We start from the raw sequence: 19247 nt of genomic DNA, 5'->3' as shown, positions 1-19247 counted from the left end.
ATTTAATAGTTTTTAGTATATTCAAAATGTTGTGCAACCCTCAGTTCTAACTAGGTCTAAAACATTTTCATCACCCCCAAAGGAGACCGTTTCCATTAAGCACTCACTCCTTGCTTTCTGGCTCTGTGGATTTGTGTACTGAGGATATTTCACATAAATGAAACACATAGTGTGTGACCTTTTGTGGCTGGCTTCTTTTACTGGGCTTGTTTTTGATGTTCGTCCATACTGTAGCATGTATCAGTACTTCATTCCTTTTAATGGCTGAATAATATTCCATTGTGTGGGTATATTTATCCATTCATCACTTGATGCACACCTAGGTTCCTTGCACCTTTTACCTTTTGTGAATAACACTGTTCTGAACATTGGTGTACAAGGATCTTTTTGAATTCCTGCCTTCAGTTCTTTTGAGTATATGCCAAGAGGTGGAACTACTGGATCATACTATAATTTGGTGTTTAACTTGTTGAGAAGCTGCCAAATGATTTTCCACAGGGGCTACATCATTTTACATTCTCACCAGCAATGTAAAAGAATTCTGACCTCTCTACATCCTTGCCAACACTTGTCATTTTATGTTTTTGCTTGTTTGTTTTTATTTACTTAATAGCCACCCTATTGGATGTGTAGTATGTCATTGTATTTTTGATTTGTATTTCTCTAATGACAAATAATATTGAACATCTTTTCATTTGTTTGTTGTTCATTTGTATTATCATCTTTGGAGAATTGTCTGTTGAGATCCTTTGCTCATTTGAAAATTGGATTATTTGTTTTTGAGTTTTAAGAGTTCTTTATACATTTTAGATATAAGTCCCTTGTCAGTATATATGATTTGCAGACACTTATTCTGTGTGTGAGTTATCTTTTCATTTTCTTGAAGACACGTGTCCTTTGAAAGCATAAAAGTTTAATAATGTTGGTGAAGTCCACTTCATCAGTTTGGCTCTGTTTTTTAAGAAATACTTGGTAAGTCGGATTCCAGCCTACTAACCATCCACTTGTGATTGGTGCTCTGCTACCACTGCCCCCAGAAACCATTTGGCAAAATCCTATTGTAAAAAAATCCTTTGTAAAAATACCTGTTTTTCTGAAGTGGAGAGAGGCAAGAAACTGAAAAGCAGCCAAGGTTGATTTCTTACTAGTAACAGCTTTGTTATGGTTCACCTTTTCTGTTCCTAAGTTCCTTCACTTTGAGCAGTTTGCAGGGGAGGACAATGTGGCAGGGAGTGAGGATCAAGGCCTCTGGGTCCTGCAGATTTTATGATGATCAAAACAGAGGCTAATTCGGTTAAAATGAAAGGTCAGATATTTTACCTTGAGTCATAGATGGTGCTGTTTCAAATCAGAATGTTTGTGGGAATGTAGTAGTTGTTTCTGGGAGGAAAGGTTTGGGGATCATCACATCAAGAAAGTCGTTTGGGTTAAGGTCTCCCCTTTTATATCAGAATTATGTGTTTGAGTTGGGGGTTGAAGACAGGGAACCATATTCATTCATAGTCATTCGTTCACATGTTAGTGAAAGGTAGTTAAATCTGCATACCATTTATCTCTATCAAGAAAAGGAAGGTTTTATTTTGGAGGTGAAAAGGGGATGTAAACTTTTCTGGAATAGTCTGTCCTTTGGAAAGCTAGAACTTTGCTAAGGTAAGGGGGAAGAAAGGTCTGTGTTGTCCCTTCCTCTTGCACTAACACACTTATGCTATAAGTCCGAAGGTTCAGCTGTAAGGCATTTTACTGACTGGCTTGGGGACCTGGCCACCACACATATTATGGTTTGTGAGGAGATGGGTTCCAAGTTCCAAATGACACCCTTACGCTGGAAATGCAGACTTGATCCTGGGAAACTAAGTGTGCATCTCATTGCCACTTTGATTTCAGAGCATATACTTTTTAAACCCCAGAACATGGAAGTCCTGTGATTTTTAGGTGAGGATGAGTTCCCATGTACTTAGTGGAAAGGACCAGGAAAGATTTCATTAAACAAATGAATGTGAGAAGGACTTGATTGAAAGGTAGGATGTCAGCCAATGAGAGAAAATATTGTATGAACAAAGGCTTGGGAGCTGGGATCTGGAGGGGGAGCATATTTGCAACTATGAATTGATCATTTCGATTGGCCCATAGAGTATCTGCTGGAGGGGACATTGTAGACATAGTGGAGCTGGGGCTTAGGGCAACTATAGATGGCCTCGAATGCTAGTAGAGAAGTTTTTATTAAATTCAGTAGTCAGTGGGGAGCCCCTTAGAAGTGTTGGGTCAAGGACTGACATAACTAAAGCCACGCTTCATTCTGCAAGACTGATCTGACAATATGGTATGGATAGATTAGGAATGGGGCTTACTGTGTGACAGGCAGGGTGCTAATAATAGCTGACACTTGGAGGGTGCTTTTTCACTATCAACTTTCTTATTATGCCTCATGAACTAGATATTCTGTTTTACTCATTTTGTAGATGAAACAGGCACAGAGAGGTTAAGTGATTTCCCCAGAGTTAAACAGCTAGTAAGTGGTAGACCTGGGATCCAACCTGGGTAGATTGGCTCTAGAACCCATGCTCTTAAACTGCTGGGCGCAGAAGATGATGATATTTATAGTCACTTCAGTGAAAGCTCTGTTAGTACAAAGGTGACAGGGAATAATTTTTCACAGTGTGTTTCATCTTTGCATTTTATTGCATCTGAGGCAGTTCACCAGAACTCTTAACTATACATACAGTCAACCTCTTTTTACAGCTAAATGTTGGTCCAACTTTTCCATTCTTTTCCTATAATTGAATCCTTTCTATTATTATTATTTTTTAACTACTTAACCTAAAGGCTTTAAATAAAGATTTTAAATCAGGTTTGTCCACAGTTTAAAATTACAGATCTGTATTAAATCTCTAGAAACATTTGGGCATTATTCAGTTTATAGTTACAATTTATTACCTTTTATGTGTGTATTTCTAAATTTTGTTCTCCTTTCAAAACAGTTTGCTATTACTGGTGAATGTTTCCTTGGGAGAATTCATATGCAGCTACACATGTGAAGAAGAAAACTCCAAATTCAGAGCTTTGAACTCCTTAGCAAATGACACAGTTTGAATAATGAATACATGCACAGGTTAAGTCTTTAAAAAGATAATTTCCCTCATATTTAAATCTCCACTTTTGCAACTGTCCTTAGTACTCCTAATTTTGCACTTGATTGTCAGCAATTCCAGCCACTGAGCTGACAAATTCAGTTTCGTCCTTCCACTCTTCTCTGCCTACTGGAATATTGATGCATTCATGACAGACTGTAAGGTATTTTACCAAAGGGGGCACAGTTAAAGAGGGGCCTTGCCTGCCATACTCCATAGAAAATAGCCTAGTGCTTTCTGGGAAAAGAAAGGAGGAAAGAGGAAGGAGAGAGGTATAGTCAGAGGAGAGAAATTTTGAACAAAGATTCAGCGAATTTTAGGAAGATATAAAGAAACCAAAGCCAACAAACACATTACTAAGTAAGTGTATCTGAGTTTCTTGTTACTCAAACGACTGCAGTCCTTTGGGGTTGATAATGGAGAATCTCTGTTACCAACCCTGTAATTTGTACAGATAAATATACTGTAGTTACTATTTTTCAAGTTTATTAAAATGCTGCTTTGGGACCAGTGGTTTTTTCCAAATAAAAAGCTGGTTGTGTGGGGTCTTGCATCTTAGAACTAAGTTTTGGACAGTTACAGCCATTTTACATTAAACCTGATTAAAAATATGGAAAGATCAAAATCCCACCTTCACTATTTTTTTGCACTTAGCCTTTGGCCTTTGAACAAAGCGATTTACAAGTGAATTTGCTGTGCAAGAATCCTTTTCGTAAAGAGAGTCCTTGTTACTCTTGGCACCTACTGGGAACATCCCTAAATTTGGATGGTGAAGTAAGGCCATATTTTAAATACATCCCTGGAAGGGATGAAACGCTCAGAATTTGGCAGCATTTCACTTCTGACAGACTAGTTCTTAAGTCACATACAATCTAATTGGTGGCGACAGCTTTTTCATAAGAGCATTTTGATGAATTAAAATTATTTGCCTACATCTTCTGTTATATACTCAGTGAAATTACTATGTTGTGTTCACCCTCGTGCCTAGAGAGTGTGTGGTATGTGGAAAGTGTGGAAGTCTTTGATGAATTGAGTCCTCATTACTTAAACCTTATAAACCATACCATTTGTCTGTGCAGATACTGAAGCTCCTCAGAGCTGTATCTGAAGTGCACTGGCAGACCTGGTTGATAATACACAAGACTATTTAGGTAAGAAGTCACCAGGTTATTATGGCCTGGTAGGTAAAACCAAGTATTTGAGTTTCTGTTGTACTCTTGTTTACAGACAGTGTCTTTTGTATAAGGAGCACTTCTAAAATGATGCCCAAATTTGAATATCAGAGCACTGTACTTTCTCAGCTAGTAATTTTGACTTTTGTTGGTGACTCATTTGAACTACTGGGAAACACTAACTATGGCTATCAGAAACTACCTTGGTCTGGAAAGGGTTAGGACTTTCTTAAGGGTGAAAAGAGTGTGGTAAAATGTGCTGGCGGTAGCAGAGGAGAATTGGTGGGGAGGTGACAGGAATTGCCTGTCATTTTGTCTCCACATCTTCAACTTGAGAATAAATTTCTCAGATAAGAATTGGTTTGAATTGCTCAGTTTTATAGAAGACACTTATTTATAGTGTTTGTGTTAAGCTTTATACCAAGTACTTTACATGAACCTTTTCACGTAATCCTCAGAATTTGCTTTTGTCTTTTACAGATTGGGAAACTGAGGTGTAGGTAAATTAGGTACCTTGCTCAGGTTACACCGCCTGGAAGTGAAAGAGCCAGTATATGAATGCAGAAAGAAGTCATAGGGACTGGTTCCAGAGCATTCCCTTACTCTCCTTATCTGTAAATTGCAAGTAGTACAACTTATACCTTACACAGTTGTGAATATTGATTGACATAATGCAGTAAGGTACCTATAATAATGCTTGGCACCTAGTAGATGCTCAATAATTGATTAATAATTTCTTTTAACTTACTATAATAATGCTAAGAAAATACTTAGTATTTTTCACTTTAACCCCTGTTGTGTGTGTTTTATTATTATTATTATTAAACCAGTAAACAACTTTGAAGAAAAAAAAAAGATGTATCAAGCAGGGATAAGGACAGCAGTTGAAGTATTATAAATTGCCATATTGATCTCCAGTAGCTAAAAGTCCTGTCAGTGAATCTTGAAGTATGTTCACATGTGAAAAGGGGGAAATTGAGCAGGGCATTGAGGAAGTGGGACTGTGCTTCACCTTTTCCATTCTCCTTACTTTTGTTCTTGCTGTGTATTCAGGGATCAAAAGGGCTGTGCTGTGTAGGCAATCTCCCTTTGGTATTTATATAGCTGCGTTACCCTAAACTTTTCTTTTTAAACAGCAGCTCCAAATGCTATTAAAACTCAAATTTTTTTGCTTATCTTAAATATATGAATACAAAATTCAAAGTATTTAATAAACTGTGTACTTTAGGAAAAACAGAACAGTTGAATGTTTCTATGTAATTCTGCAGATTTTTCAGCAGTTTGGGATGAATGAAAAATTTTAAGTGCATTGGGTATATCCAAGTTTGAGAGCCTGGGTCAAAGTTTGGAACCCTATTGTTTCTAAGGGAATGATATGTTTTAGCCATGTACATTTCTCATTGGTACTCTTACGTAGGAAGTTAAAGCTTTAGAAACGATTTGTTTTTTATCCTAATCATTTCTACTATTTTGGTTTTTTACTACTTCTTAGATGAGAACAGGAAGCATCCATAGTTTGACTTTTTGGAACTTATGTTTACATGCAATCCAGGAAAAATTTTACGCATTTATTTCTAAATCTTTTTAAATACAAAAATTCATAAATTTATTCTAAAATTTAAAAAATTTTGACCTAAAACGAACCCTTTCTACATGATCCCCTCCTTAAGTGCAGGTTGCAGCAACATTTCCTTACTATTTTTTTACTCTTTAAACATTGTTTCTGCAAGTTGGACTTTGTTTCTTTAGCAGAGAACTTGGCCACCTCTGTCACACCAAATGTTCTAGATAAAACGCATGAATAAACCCTCTTCCTCCCCACCTAGAGAAAGTACCTGTAAGCAAGCAGCTACCACACGTGCCATGGGAGTACTGATATTACTGCCACGTGAAACAATCACAACCCTTATTTCTGCATCAGCCTTCATATTCTCACTTCACTTTGAAATAACAGTAATAATACAAACACTTGTTGAAAGTCCTTGGTGTGATCTGTCGCTGTTTCAAGCATGCTTTAGTTCATTAAGCAGTCTTTTATTTTACCGTCTTATCGCTTAAGCAAAATCTTTGCGCAGTATGTGTGTGTTGCGGAGGGGTGCTACTTTGTGTGCCAATGCTTTATTAGTGAACAAAATTTGACAGGTAATAGTATTTTCTAAACACCTTTTCCAGGAATACTGTACATTCCCTTAAGCCCTGGGTTCCCGCCCTGCCCAAGCAAAGACAACCATAAAGAAAGACCAACAACTCGGATTAAAATTGAATCACATTTTAAAAGGGCAGTATTTTATTTCGGGGTGAATGCATCACTTCCAGGAGCAATGGAGGGGGAAATAGAGAAATTTCGGGTAGTGACTCCAAAGCACGTAAACGGATTCACCTCGGTCGGTCTCTCCTCCATTCCTACCCTGATCTCATGGTCTCCTCTTCGCTGAACTCGAAGTTCAGGGCCCCCAGGCGCACGCTGTGACCTCTAGTGGTGGGCGTGGGTCGAACACACGGCTTTGAGCTGTGACACCTGGGACGGCACCTGGGCCGCATTTCCTTGCCTGCCCGGGGTTTCCTGCACCAGAGGCGTGCGCTCGGCGGCGGCTTCCCATTCACGCTTTTGACAGCTGCGCGGCCGCCCGCGAGCGCGGAGCACACTGCTACCTGCGCCAGCGCTTGCGCCCCGGGTCCCGATCCCCGGGCGGGAGGGCCCGACGGCGACAGCACTCGGTGGTGCCCCGGCTCCTCCATAGGTGGCTGCCTTTCCGACTTCGTCCTGGCTCCACTCCGGGGGCTTGACGTGCAAACTTCGCCCGTGCGAGCTGAGAGGGAGGGACCGGCGAGGGGGAGGAGGCGGCGGGAGGCGCCTCCGCTTAAGGGAGCCGGCCGGGCGCCGCCGCTCGGACGGACGCGCGGACGGAAGGAAAGAGCGGGGCCGCCGGGCCCGGCCCGGGGATGCGAGCGGCCTCAGGGTGGGCAGCCCGAGGGCCGGGGGTGCGTCTTCGGGCCTCCCCGCCAGGGGCAGCCGCGGTGGGGCGCGGGGCGGGGGCGGCTCCAGGCGCCGGCCTCTCGGCCGCGTTTCCGCGGCAGAGGCAGGCAGGGTCCCCGCGTCGCGGTGGCGGCCCGCCGGCGGCTCGTCCCCTCCCCCGAGGGGCCGCCGGAGTCGAAAGCGAAAGCGAGCCCGCGCCGCGGACTTTGCGCCGGGGCGGAGTGTGGGGGGTGGCCGGGGAGGAGGCGACCGGGGGGTGGGTAGCCGGGGGCGCTGTCAGCGCGCCCCACCCGGCCCGCGGGCCGCGCACGCCGCCGGAACTCCCCGGCGCCTCCTTAAAAGCGGCCCCCGCGCGACTCTTTTCCCCCTTTTTTGTTACATTGTAGGAGCGGAAAGAATGTCGGAGCGGGCCGCGGATGACGTCAGGGGGGAGCCGCGCCGAGCGGCGGCGGGCGGAGCAGCGGCCGCGGCCGCCCGGCAGCAGCAAGCTTCGCAGCCCCAGCGGCAGCCGCCGCCGCGGCGCCAACGGCCGGAGGACGGCGGCCCGGGCGCCGCCTCCACCTCGGCCGCTGCCGCCGCCATGGCGACTGTCGGGGAGCGCAGGCCCCTGCCCAGTCCAGAGGCGATGCTGGGACAGTCGTGGAATCTGTGGGTCGAGGCTTCGAAACTTCCTGGGAAGGACGGTGAGTGTCCACGCCCTCCTCGCCCCACGCCCCACGCCCCCATCCTCCTGCCCGTCGCTCCCCTCCCCCAGCCCTGTGTCCCGCCCCCTCGGGGTCAGAGATGCTATCGCGCGGTGGGGAACGCGGAGGTGCTCGCACCTACCCCGTGCGTGCGTGAGCGTGCGTCACGCTGCCGGCCACTGACCTGCCTCTCCCCTCCTCCTGTGTATCTCCTAGGGACGGAATTGGACGAAAGTTTCAAGGAGTTTGGGAAAAACCGTGAAGTCATGGGGCTCTGTCGCGAAGGTGAGTCCAGCCCCCGATGGGGTTTCTGCAGATCCTGGGGAAGTTTCCTTGCCGAATTCACCAGGGTGGGGAACTTCAGCTCCCCTTACCCACTCCTCCGCACTGCGAGGATGCTGTCAGGAGGAAGGTGGAGAACTGAACATTTGGAAGACCTGGTTTCCAGAGGCTTCCTGTAATGGGGAGCGTCCTGGACCCCTTGCCGGGTGGGAGGACCTGGCATAGGGCAGCTAGAGCGGCACTGCGAATGGGCGGTGCGTTTAACCCGGATCATTTCAGGTCTGAGTCCCTTATGGAGAAACACAAGCGGAGAAAGGGATTTTCAGCTTTCAAAAACATTTCCACATTGCTTTAGGGGGCTCTGAAAAGGAAACCTTGCCACGATAAATTTTCTGCTGTCAGTGAGCATTAATTTCAAACTTTAAAAAAGTCGGCGCTTTACCTGTGTAGCCTTTTACTGTGGGATATAATTTACATAGTTTAGGGTGCTACAGAGGAATCACCACAACTGAGGAGCAAGTGATCAGACTTTTTTGTGAGCTGACAAGAAAAAGGGCAGCATTTTATATTTTGGAACTAGCCTTTAGTGCTTAGAGCTAGTGAAATAGCTGGAATTATTGGTCAGTTTTTAATAAAAACTGGTAGAAGGATACACTAGGGAAATACTTGCAACCTACATGTGTGCTATTAAATGAAAGTCAAGTATCTAGAAACCCTGACTTTTTCTTCAGATTTCCTATGTCTTTGAATAGCAAATGCCCTGTGTTGTCTAATGCTGTGCCAGGCCTGAGCATACTGTGGTCAGAAAGGACTTATGGAGGCCAGTCAACCATAGGTTCAGGTAAAGTCATTCTTTCAGTGATAGTAAGGACAAGATCTTGAGTGAGGTTTGGTATTCAAAATACTGAATTTATATGCCCCGGTGCAGCTTCATATTCTGTGTAGCCATTTATTTTCCCATACTGTCCAGGACCCAAAAGCAGATAGAACTGTGGTGCATGGAACATTTTAAAACCCAGAGTCTACCCATTGTTACTCTGTCTCCACACAAACTTTTTGTTTTAAGTGTCTGCCTTTTCTTCACAATCACCATTTTGGTTTTTTGAACTGACCACTTGTTAGCTTGTTGGCACTGGGAGGAAGAGTAATACTAGTGGCAGCTCTCAGCTTCCAGTTGGAACAGATTATAGAGCAAGTGAGTTGCTTTTGAAAATGAGAATCCCTGTTTGAGAGCAGAGGGAAGAGAGGGAAAGCAAAGGACTTGCTGGCGATGTTGCAATAGGAAAAATCAGTTGTTAGTCCAGTTTTAGTGTTGAATTGGCAGCCTGCCTGAGCTTAAAAAATTACAACTCTCATAGGAAGCAGTTGAAGTAGAGCATTAGAGGATCTGACCCACTCTTGTTCTGTTTTCCTTCTCTGAGTATGGATTCATTTCCCATAAAGGGTGCCTAAATCTGTGCAAAAACAGGGTGCACTTCCCATAAAGGGTTCCTAAATTTGTGCAAAAAACAGGGTGCTAATTATTGGTAATTCCCCTATAGAAGATGAGTGCGTGTATTAATGTTTCACTGGGCATCTTGGTCTGGACTGAGACCCAGCCAAATTTAGTGACCTGGACCCACTTTTTGCTGTGTTTATTCTCTGCTGGGATACATTCATCAGTAGCTTTTATCATGAAGATCTAAAACCTCTTAACCATCTTGAGAAAAGCAGTTATAAATGGTTGTGTGTGCTTTAGACTTGTCAAATTATGATGATTGTTAGAGGTATCATTTTTTAAAAGCTCTCCATTCAGAGGATGCTGAAGTGGCCAGAATGGATGAAACTGAGTGTTTCCAAGACTGAAGTTTTTATTTCTCTCAGTTCTTTATTCATTTATAACTCTATGAATTTTCTGGGACAGTTTAAAAATCCAAGCATGAGGATATTCAACACTTAACAGTAGCCTTTGTTTTTCTAACAGTTCATTTCAGGCTGCTTAAGAAATGAAAATACATTTTAAAATTACCAAAAATTGTTTGACAGTATTAAACTTTCTTTGTCTTCAGTTAAGGTTATCTCCTATCAGAAAAAAAGAAATCTCTAGTAATTCCTCTTGTCAACATGTTAAACTGAGAAGAACTATGTAGATAAATCAATCATCTGAACGAATAGAAATCAGAAACTCCATCTTGGAAGATGGCTAGGAATATGGACCAAACTTCCTGAATTCTCCAGTTCACAATTGTGGACCTAGGAGTTTGAAAACTCGTGAGAGGTTACCTAACCTTGCGCTAGTCATTTCATTTCTCAGAATCCAGCCTTCCTACTTTGTAAAAGAAGAGAATACCTACTTCCCAAAGTTGTTACAGGGGTTGAAATTAAACTAGATAGCATGTGGAAAATGACTCAATACATACTAATTCCTTTCAGCTTCTAAGAACCTTAGACTTGATTTCCTACGTTGATATTTTCTAGATGAGGTAGTTTTAACCTGGGACTTGAATGGGCTGGGCTGCAGAGGGTCATTGTTCCCCTAAAGCTGTATGCAGAATAGTTTGTGTTGTCTACTTTCTAGGATAGGTGTCCACGGTTTCACTTGGCTTCTCAAGGATACTTCACGTATCTCTCATCAAAATTCAAAAGCACAGAGCTAAGGATCGGATCTCTGTCTCTCTCTCTCTCTCTCTCATTTTTTTTTTTTTTTGTCTTGTGGTTTATTTTGCCCAATTCCCCTGTGGCAAGGCTGTCCAAGTGTTAGTGCTTTGGCAGAGGTTGGAACTATTGATTTAGATGAAAGTGAAATTATTTGTGGTTCACCTAATATATGGTCCCTTTTCTTACTATTAGCACAGGTAGGCAAGTGTTGGAGTAAAACTTCAGTTATCTTTCAGAGGTCAGTCCTGTATTTTTACTGCCCTGTTTGGTTCTAAAATTTGCAATATTAGGTAAGAGCACAGTTGATTTCAGTGGAAAAATATTGGTAATACATTTTGACTTTTTTCAGATGACTGAAACTCGGAAGACAAATTACCTTTTTTTTTCCCCAAATGTGATTTGTGAAATTTTGGATTTAACAGAATTACATTTAGATGGAATTAGTTGTCATGAGTAACTAAGGTATCCATATTAGTGCCTGAACATAGATGGAGCCTTAAGCAATGAAAATGTTAATTGTTACGGCAGATTTTTAGAAGTATGTGGTGTCGTTGGTGGGAGTTCAACAGTGGAGTCAGAAAAATGACATTGTATTTGGGAAGTCATCCCTAACTTCTCTTAAGCCCATCTGTTGTACAACATTAAAGTGCCCTGTGCTTTTCCTTCTACCAAATGCTCTCCCTGTCATCATCTGAAAGTGTCTTATGTGATGTCTCTTTCAATAAGCTCCCAGAGGACAGGGAGCGTTATTGATCAAGATATATTCAGCTTCTGTACACTATTTGTGCTCTGTAAATAGTTGCCAAGAAAATGAATTAATTGGGCTACTAGAAAAATTGAACTGAGTCACTCAAGGATGAAGGTTTCAAATGATCAATTTCCATTGTGTTGTGACTCTTTAAAAAAATAAATTACTATTCTGTGGGGAGGTGTGCTTTATGGCCCCAAGGGAGGCCAGAAGCTGGCTTTCAACATTTCCTGTTGCTCTGTCATGGGTTAGCACTCCATTTACACTTCCCAGAAAGTGCAGACAGGACACCACATCTCTTATCTCTCATATTTAGGCAAGGGAGTCAGATGGCAACATAGAGTTATATCCACACTTGATGATAAGTGATTTCCCTGTCACAGTATCAATGACATAAAATTGGGCCTAGGGCAAGATGGAAAAGACGTTGGTTGGCACTTACAAGGTAGTTTGGTTAAAAAAAGGGCAAGGGAGGTAGGTAGCCTCAATCAAGATAGACTGAGTCAACATAGCAATACCACATTTTTCTTTCCTAGGGAAAACAAGTAATGTTTCCTGTGAAATGTAATGTCCTGTGAAAATAACTACATTATAGGCATAAAACCCTTTCCTTGAAGTAAAAGAACATTTCTGTCTTTCTCTAGGATTTCTTTTCTGTTGTTCCCCACCAGCTTTTCTTATAGACAATCTCAACTATACAGAAGTAGAGAAAATACTGTAATGAGTGTCCTTGTATCCATCATACAGCTTAAACAATGAATGAATCATGGTCCAGTCTTGTTTCATCTTTACCCCACTCCCCCACAATGAATTATTTTGAGACATGTCCCAGATACATACATACATATATTTATGCATATATGTATATATAAAATACGTATCCTATGCAGTATATATGTGTGTGTGTATATATATATATATATATATATATATATATATATATATATATATATATATAGTTTTTGTTTTTTATGCTTACATGGACAACTTGTCTCCTGCAAAATAGAGCCTGTATGTGCACTGTGCCTATTTTTGAAGCAGGCCAGGCTCGTTTTCAATCTCCATGTGTATGTAAGGGTTTTGTAAGTGGCAGTGCTTACAGTGTGCTTACATCTTAAGTGGAGGTCAGCCATAAACCTCAAGACAGGAATTGGTGAGATCCAAGTTCACTGCATCATAATCACATTAATACACATTTAAGGAGACTCAGGTAATTTGCTGCAGATCACCCTCACTTAATGCTCCTTGGATGAGCATTAGGGTTGCATAGAAGGCAAGCAGGGTCCTTGCTGATAGTTCCTATGTGTAACGAGCTGTAAAGTTCATACTACCCCAGCAGTAAATGAACCCTGGAGACCTAGAGACACTTCTATGGCAGGGAGTCTTCCCCTGATTGTGGTACCTTAGCTGTTTTAATGTGGACTATAGCCTGTGGGCCCAAACCTGCCTGTAGCCTCACTAAAAATGTTTTATACATTGTTGAATGGCTGAAATACAAACTCAAAGAGAAAACGATTATTTTAGGACATTTGAAAACTATGTGCACTTCAGGTCAGACTCCATAAGTAAAGTTTCTTTGGAACATTGCCACAGCCATTCATTTACTTACCGTCAGTGGCTGCTTTCTCCATACAGGGAACAGCAGAGTTGAGTAGTGGCAGCTGAGCCACCAAGCCCACAATTTCTGTCTGGCTCTTCACAGAAAAAGTTTGCACTCTCTGTGAGTTAGCTGGTTAATGAGGATCTCATTCTGCAGAAATGTGGTTCTAGTATTCCTTGAATTTTCTGTTTTGAGGGGAAAAATAATTAAAACAGGAAAATCCTTTCTTAAACCAAAAGTTTATTCAATATTGAAGAGAGATGTTGAGGTAGAAGGAATACAAGGTTTTGCATAAGAAGTATCCTATCCTTGTCTGCTTTTGTCACTCATTGCCACTTTTCTAGGGCATATACCTTTTTTAGGACAGTGCAAATAAAGAGCATCCACAGAGTTGTTACTGCCCCAGCTTTCAAGAGCCTTGGACTGTGAGGACGGTGCTTGGCCTCTGTTAAGCCCCCATCTGCTATCTAACTATTCTGGAGAAAGAATCTAGAACTTTCATAGGATATTCAAAAGTGTATCTGCCTTAAAATACTAATTTTGATTTCTGCTCTTCAGCTGGCTTAGAGAAGCTGAAGTCTCATGGGAGGTCTTGGGAATTATTAAGCAGATTCAGGAAATAGTCTGCATTTTGATTAGTAAAGAGGGCATTATAGCATCCTTAGATCCCATATCTTTACAATTTTATATTTGCCAAGTGGTCCAACACTTGGCACAATCCATACTGAATCCTCTGACCTTCTAGTTTTCATAGTTAGTGGAAACCATGCACCTTACCTGTAGTAGGATGGGGTCCTGAGCTGTACCCCAATTATAGTTTTGATTGGTTCTTGAGAGCTTCAATCTCAGGAGGGAAGCATAAGGAATTTACGCATCATTATTGAGTATGATCTACATGTTACATGGTCTCAATCTATCCTTCTAAGCATGTGCTGCTTCCTCATGTTCACATCTCACAAAGTTGCTATGTGTATGTAGACAGTTCAAGTTTGGCAAAGCTTTAACTCTGCTGGCATAGGTTTCACCTTTTGTAGTCTTCACAGCAATCCTACGGTCTAGGTATTGCCATTATCCCCTTTTTACAGATGGGGAAACAGGCTTGGAGAAGTTAGATACCTTACGAAGATCACAAAGCATGTAAGAGACTGTAATCCAGATCTGCCTAGTTTCACAGCCTACATGCTTAGCCTTATGCAGTGCTGAGCCCGACTCAGAATGTATACTCGCTTTTCATGAGCTTGAGCAGGTTGATGTGACCTTTGTTTTCCTTACCCTTGGCTAGAAAAACTGACCTTTTTTAAAGTAAAAATACCAGAGCCCTTTCCTTGCTGTGCCTTACAACAGTCTGTATGTTGTAATTTAGCTGTTCTTTTATAAAATCTTTTCTTTGAGGGGGAAGGGAAGTGTGTGCTGTTTGCATTAGAAGTAATTGGCTTTAAAAAAAAGATTAAATGAAAGCTAACGTTGTAGCAGATAGCAAACACAATTATCTGGGATTTGTGCCATTTTTAAAAAATCCTTTAAAAAACAAGAAGTGAAATTTTGCTATTTAAATAGCATTTCAGTGTAAGATTGCTTTTAATCACATTGATATTCAAAGTTTATGGCAGTATTTCTAATAAATGTGCCTCTCTGATTATTAAAGTATTTTTTGATTCAAGTTCTAAGGAGGAAAAGAAGCCTGTTAGTAGACCTAACAGTTGGAGTTACTGTACTTTTGAGAGAAAGGCAGAGGATTACATTTATATTCATCTTGTACAGCAGGGATTATTATAAATGAGCAAAAGAAAAAGAATGATTTTTACATTTCAAGCATTCATAACATAACAATAGATTAAGTGTTCTTGTTCCTCTTTGTAATAAAAACCCTGAAATGCTTTTCTTTTATATATAAGCTTATGGCAAGGAAAAAGTAACAACTCATTATTAATTAGATTCACAATATTAAAACAGAAAATATTCTCCTCCCAGTTATACACATGTTTAACACAGTCCTGAACTCCAATAATACAGTAGGGGAAAAAAAAAAAAGAATGCTTTTAACTAGTGGTCTCAGACATTTATATTCAAACCATAAAGTTTCCAAAATAAATTGGGGACCAAACACAGGGTTGCTAGCATTTTAGTGTACACATAATTAGAGATATATATAATTTTTACCATCATTAACGTATAAGGGCCATTGGCTTGGGATAAAGGACAGTTCATCAGTTCTTTAATTTGAAGAAAGTTTAGGTTTAGGATTCATTGGATTGTCCTTATTTTTCTCATTTCTTCATGGACCTTTTGGAGATCACTCTGTATTTTGGTGTTTGAGGATCACTGCTTTAAATCAGCTCCCTAAAGTGTCTTCCATGTAACCCTGCTTCTGTGTGCTATTACATTATGCAGAAGAGTGGTTCCATGTGGTGAGTTTTCAAAAGACAATTTTAAATAGAGGCAGTACTGGGAACTCTAAATCTGGAGTTAAACCTGGGTTCAACTCTCAGCTCTAGTGGGTGAGTAACTTGAAGAAAATTGCGTAGCTTTGCTGTGCTTCAGTTGACTTACCTGTGAAATGGGAATAGTGGCAGTACCTCATAGTGGTTGGAAAGGTTAAATGCAGTTTGCACTTCATTCAGTGTCTATCACCATAAATTGTTCAGTACAGGTTAGTTGCTAATTTTGTTATTTTTATCAATAATGAAAATGCAGTATTGTGAGCTTACCTCTAATCCAGTTGTTAGCCAAGACTCTCCAGAAAACAGCAGTAAGTGAAATGCCAGTTTTCCTTTAGCAGGCAGTATGTAGGCAGGGAGAGGAAACCTTAGCATGCTCAGGGTGTTGAGTATAGCAAATGAACCTGACTTTCGAGCTTTTTTGGACTCCAGAAAAAGAGAAGTAGTTGACATTTCTTGGTTCCCTCTTTAGTTATCTCTTTGGACTTGCAGAGAGAAGCCTAGTGGATACTGACTTTTACCTGCTTGTACAGAGTTGCACTGCTCCTCTCCTGGAAGCCTGAACTTTGTCTTTCTTTAGGTAGCTTCTTATAATGCCTCACAAACCTCTTTTTCTGGTCAAGAAAGGTAAATTATAGCCAAGAGAATGAAGTCACCCTCACTAAATTAAGAAATGGATCAGAGAGGTAACTGAGGCTACTACTTAACATGATTTTAACATGTGGTGATAGTCATGGGGTTTTCTGCTTGATCAGGGAAATTCAAAAATTGCCTTTCCAATTCTTGGAAATTTCCAGTTTAATTTAAAGCAGTTCTCCATTTTAGTTACTTTGTTCTCTTTGATAACTATTTAGACAGATACATTTTAATGGGAAAAAAATCATTATCACTATTATTATGAAGCCCACACATATCATCGTAAAGATTTTAGTAATAATGGGAATATGGAATACGTAAAACATCATTCTCTGTAATCCCACTCTGGGCCAATTTTAAATCTTCAGTTACAGGATTTGAACTTAGGGCAATTCATGCATGATCAAGGATTCCCAGGTAACTACTTTGGGCACTTAGTGACAAGGCAAGACACAAACTTGGCAGCCTGGGCATTTCATTTCCTGACAAGATCAGATCCTGTCCTTTGGCAGGCTTCAGGATATTTTGTCCACTGTGATTCCTGCCTTGAGAATCCTCTGGCTGTTTTGCCTTTGTTCACTTCATTTTTGTCCTGGAAATATTGACGGGCATGTTCTCTATGCCTCTTGCTGGGCTGGAGTTTGAGGGTGTGACTGCAGGTCAAGGAAGAAGGCACAACTCGAACCCCCAAGTCAGGCAGCTGGTCAGCAAATATTTATGGAGGTACCCACTAAGTGCCTCCATCGGGTTCTCTGATGGGTGTTGGGGATAGAATGACACAAATCAGAAAGAGCCCCTGCGCTCTAATGAAATGAGACACAGCAAACACACAAACATTTTTCAAGGACATGGATTCCTGTGAAGTTGATGAAGTAGGCTAATGGGGCTGGGGGTTAGAAGGGGGAGGGTTCCAGCCAGCATGGTCAGGAAGGCTTTCCTGAGAATTTAGCATTGGAGCTGAGATCTGAATGATGAGAAAGAAGTGGCCACTGGATTATCTGGGAGCAGGGGTGAGGGATGAGGGAAAGAGCATTCTGAGCAAAAGGAAGAAGTAAGCACATGGCCTCTGAGGTGGGAATGGAGAAGAGTGGAGAGAAATGAGGCTCACATAGGTCAGATCACAGAGGCCAAGGTCAGGAATCTGGGTTTATCCTGAGTGTAATGAGACCCTAAGGCGGGGTAGCCCCTGATGGGGTGGGGGGATGAGGGCTGATCTAATTAGTGATGTGTAAAGACCCTTGGCTGTTGTACGATGAGTGGATTGGTGGGGAGGGTGTAGAAACCAGACAGCAGGCGAGAGGGGATGGTGGCTTAGGTCCTGGTGATGGCAGTTGCAGTGCAGAGAGGTGGTCCTGTGAAGGATGTGTTTTGGAGGTAGAGTTGACGTGAATTAGTGAAGAACTGGCTATGGCTGGGGGAGAAAGGTAAGGTAAGGACCGGGATCTCGGCGTGAGCAGCCAAGCGGTACCGTTTAAAGAGGAGTTGTGGAGTGTGGGAGAAAGTGGAGACTTGGCGAGGAGCTCTGTTTAGGCCACACTGTGTTTGATGCACTTACTATTCATGTGCAGCTGTGGGTCTGGTGGAGTGGCCTGGGCAGAGACACTGGGTGGATGTACGTCATCACTGCACAGAGGGCACGGAGAGCCAAGGATCGGCCGAGTTCCTGAGGTGCGAGTGCCAGTGAGGAGCAGAAGAGGTTCCAGCAGCTGAGCCCTCTGAGCAAGGGGATGGGTGGGTGAGGAGGAGTGTGCAGGAGGGGTGAGGAAGCCCCAGAGAGGTGGGAGAGGAACCAGCAAAGTGTGGTGGTGTGGAATTCAGGAGAAGAAAAGACTTTGAGCGATCACCTGTGTCAGATGCTGCCCTGAAGTAGAGTAAAGGCAGGCCAAGGACTTCATCTCTGGCATGGGTGGTGTGGAGGGCTTTAATGATCCAAATCAGGAGAGTCGGGGAAGCAGATGCCTCCTCAGAGGGCTGTGAGAAATGGAGCCGAGGAAATAGAGAGGGCAGGTGGGCAGGGCTTTAGAGGGTGTTGCTTTGAAAAAGAATGGAGAAATGAGACAACAGCAGGCTGGGTACATGGATAAAGGGAGTAGGGGTGGTTTATTTTATTTATTTTGAATAGTATTAGGGGGTGTTTGTCTGCTACTGGAAATGATCCGGGAGTGAGGGGTAGTTGATCACATGTGAAAAAATGGATAATCACAAAGAAATCACAAGGATATTACCTTGAGATGGAAAGAGGGGATGGGATCAGATACTAAGTGAATGGGTTAGGTTTGCAGACAATCAGACATTTTCCTATTGTAATAAAAGTAAAAGCATGTGGATTCAGCTGCAGGTGGGGCCATGAAATTGTGGGAGGACAAAGTAGGTATTTCTTTCCTGGCTTATCTGTGATGTAGAGAGAAGTTACGGGGCCGTCATTTGAGAGTAGGTAGGAAGAAAGACTTTGTTTCTATCTAGAAGGGGGATACCACGTAAGCCAGCAGTTAGGTGTCCTTTGGAAGCCTCCCAGTGCACTTACAAAGAAAATCCAAACTTCCTAGCAAGGACCGTGAGGCCTCAGCTGGTGGGAGAGTGAGCCCAGAAAACCTGGAATCTCAACTACTTGAGGTAGAGTGCAATCAGAGCACGTGGTGAGGATGCAGGGGTCAGGTAAGGAAGACTTCCTGGAGGAAGTGAAGGGGAGAGTTGGAGCTTTTGTGAAGCCTTGAAGGAGTTAGCCATTCTGATGTGGGAGCACCTTCTGAGGTAGAGACATCTCTGGGGGAGCCTGGTGGTTGGCTGTAGCCCTGGGAAGTGAGTGCTATGGGGCAGGTGACGCTGGGTACAGCAGGAGACAGGTGATCTTGAAAAGAGGTCTGTGCTTTGTCCAGAGGGTGGACTTTGAAAGACCACCGTGGTAGCAATGTGAAAATCAAATTGGTAGTTGCTAAAGTAAAAGTT

At 42.3% G+C, this 19247-nt stretch overlaps 1 protein-coding gene across 7 annotated transcripts in view; it reads left to right on the top strand.

Annotated features, from left to right (window-relative positions):
* ATXN7 (ataxin 7) overlaps nucleotides 1-19247 on the top strand; it is a 122182-nt gene that overhangs the window by 31482 nt on the left and 71453 nt on the right. For 4 of the 7 annotated variants that reach the window (XM_036878396.2, XM_057507927.1, XM_057507923.1 and 1 more), the window contains 2 exons: nucleotides 7664-7960; nucleotides 8177-8245. In XM_036878396.2, the coding sequence (XP_036734291.1) occupies nucleotides 7675-7960; nucleotides 8177-8245 (355 nt within the window). In that variant the 5' untranslated portion in view covers nucleotides 7664-7674. Of the gene's footprint in view, nucleotides 1-953; nucleotides 973-4207; nucleotides 4280-7143; nucleotides 7261-7663; nucleotides 7961-8176; nucleotides 8246-19247 lie in introns of those variants that run through there. The other 3 variants (XM_057507918.1, XM_036878397.2, XM_057507913.1) reach the window with 3 other exon arrangements.

Source organism: Manis pentadactyla, chromosome 1 (genome assembly GCF_030020395.1).
Source record: "Manis pentadactyla isolate mManPen7 chromosome 1, mManPen7.hap1, whole genome shotgun sequence".
Taxonomy (NCBI): domain Eukaryota; kingdom Metazoa; phylum Chordata; class Mammalia; order Pholidota; family Manidae; genus Manis; species Manis pentadactyla.
This window is presented reverse-complemented; position numbering and strand designations above follow the sequence as displayed.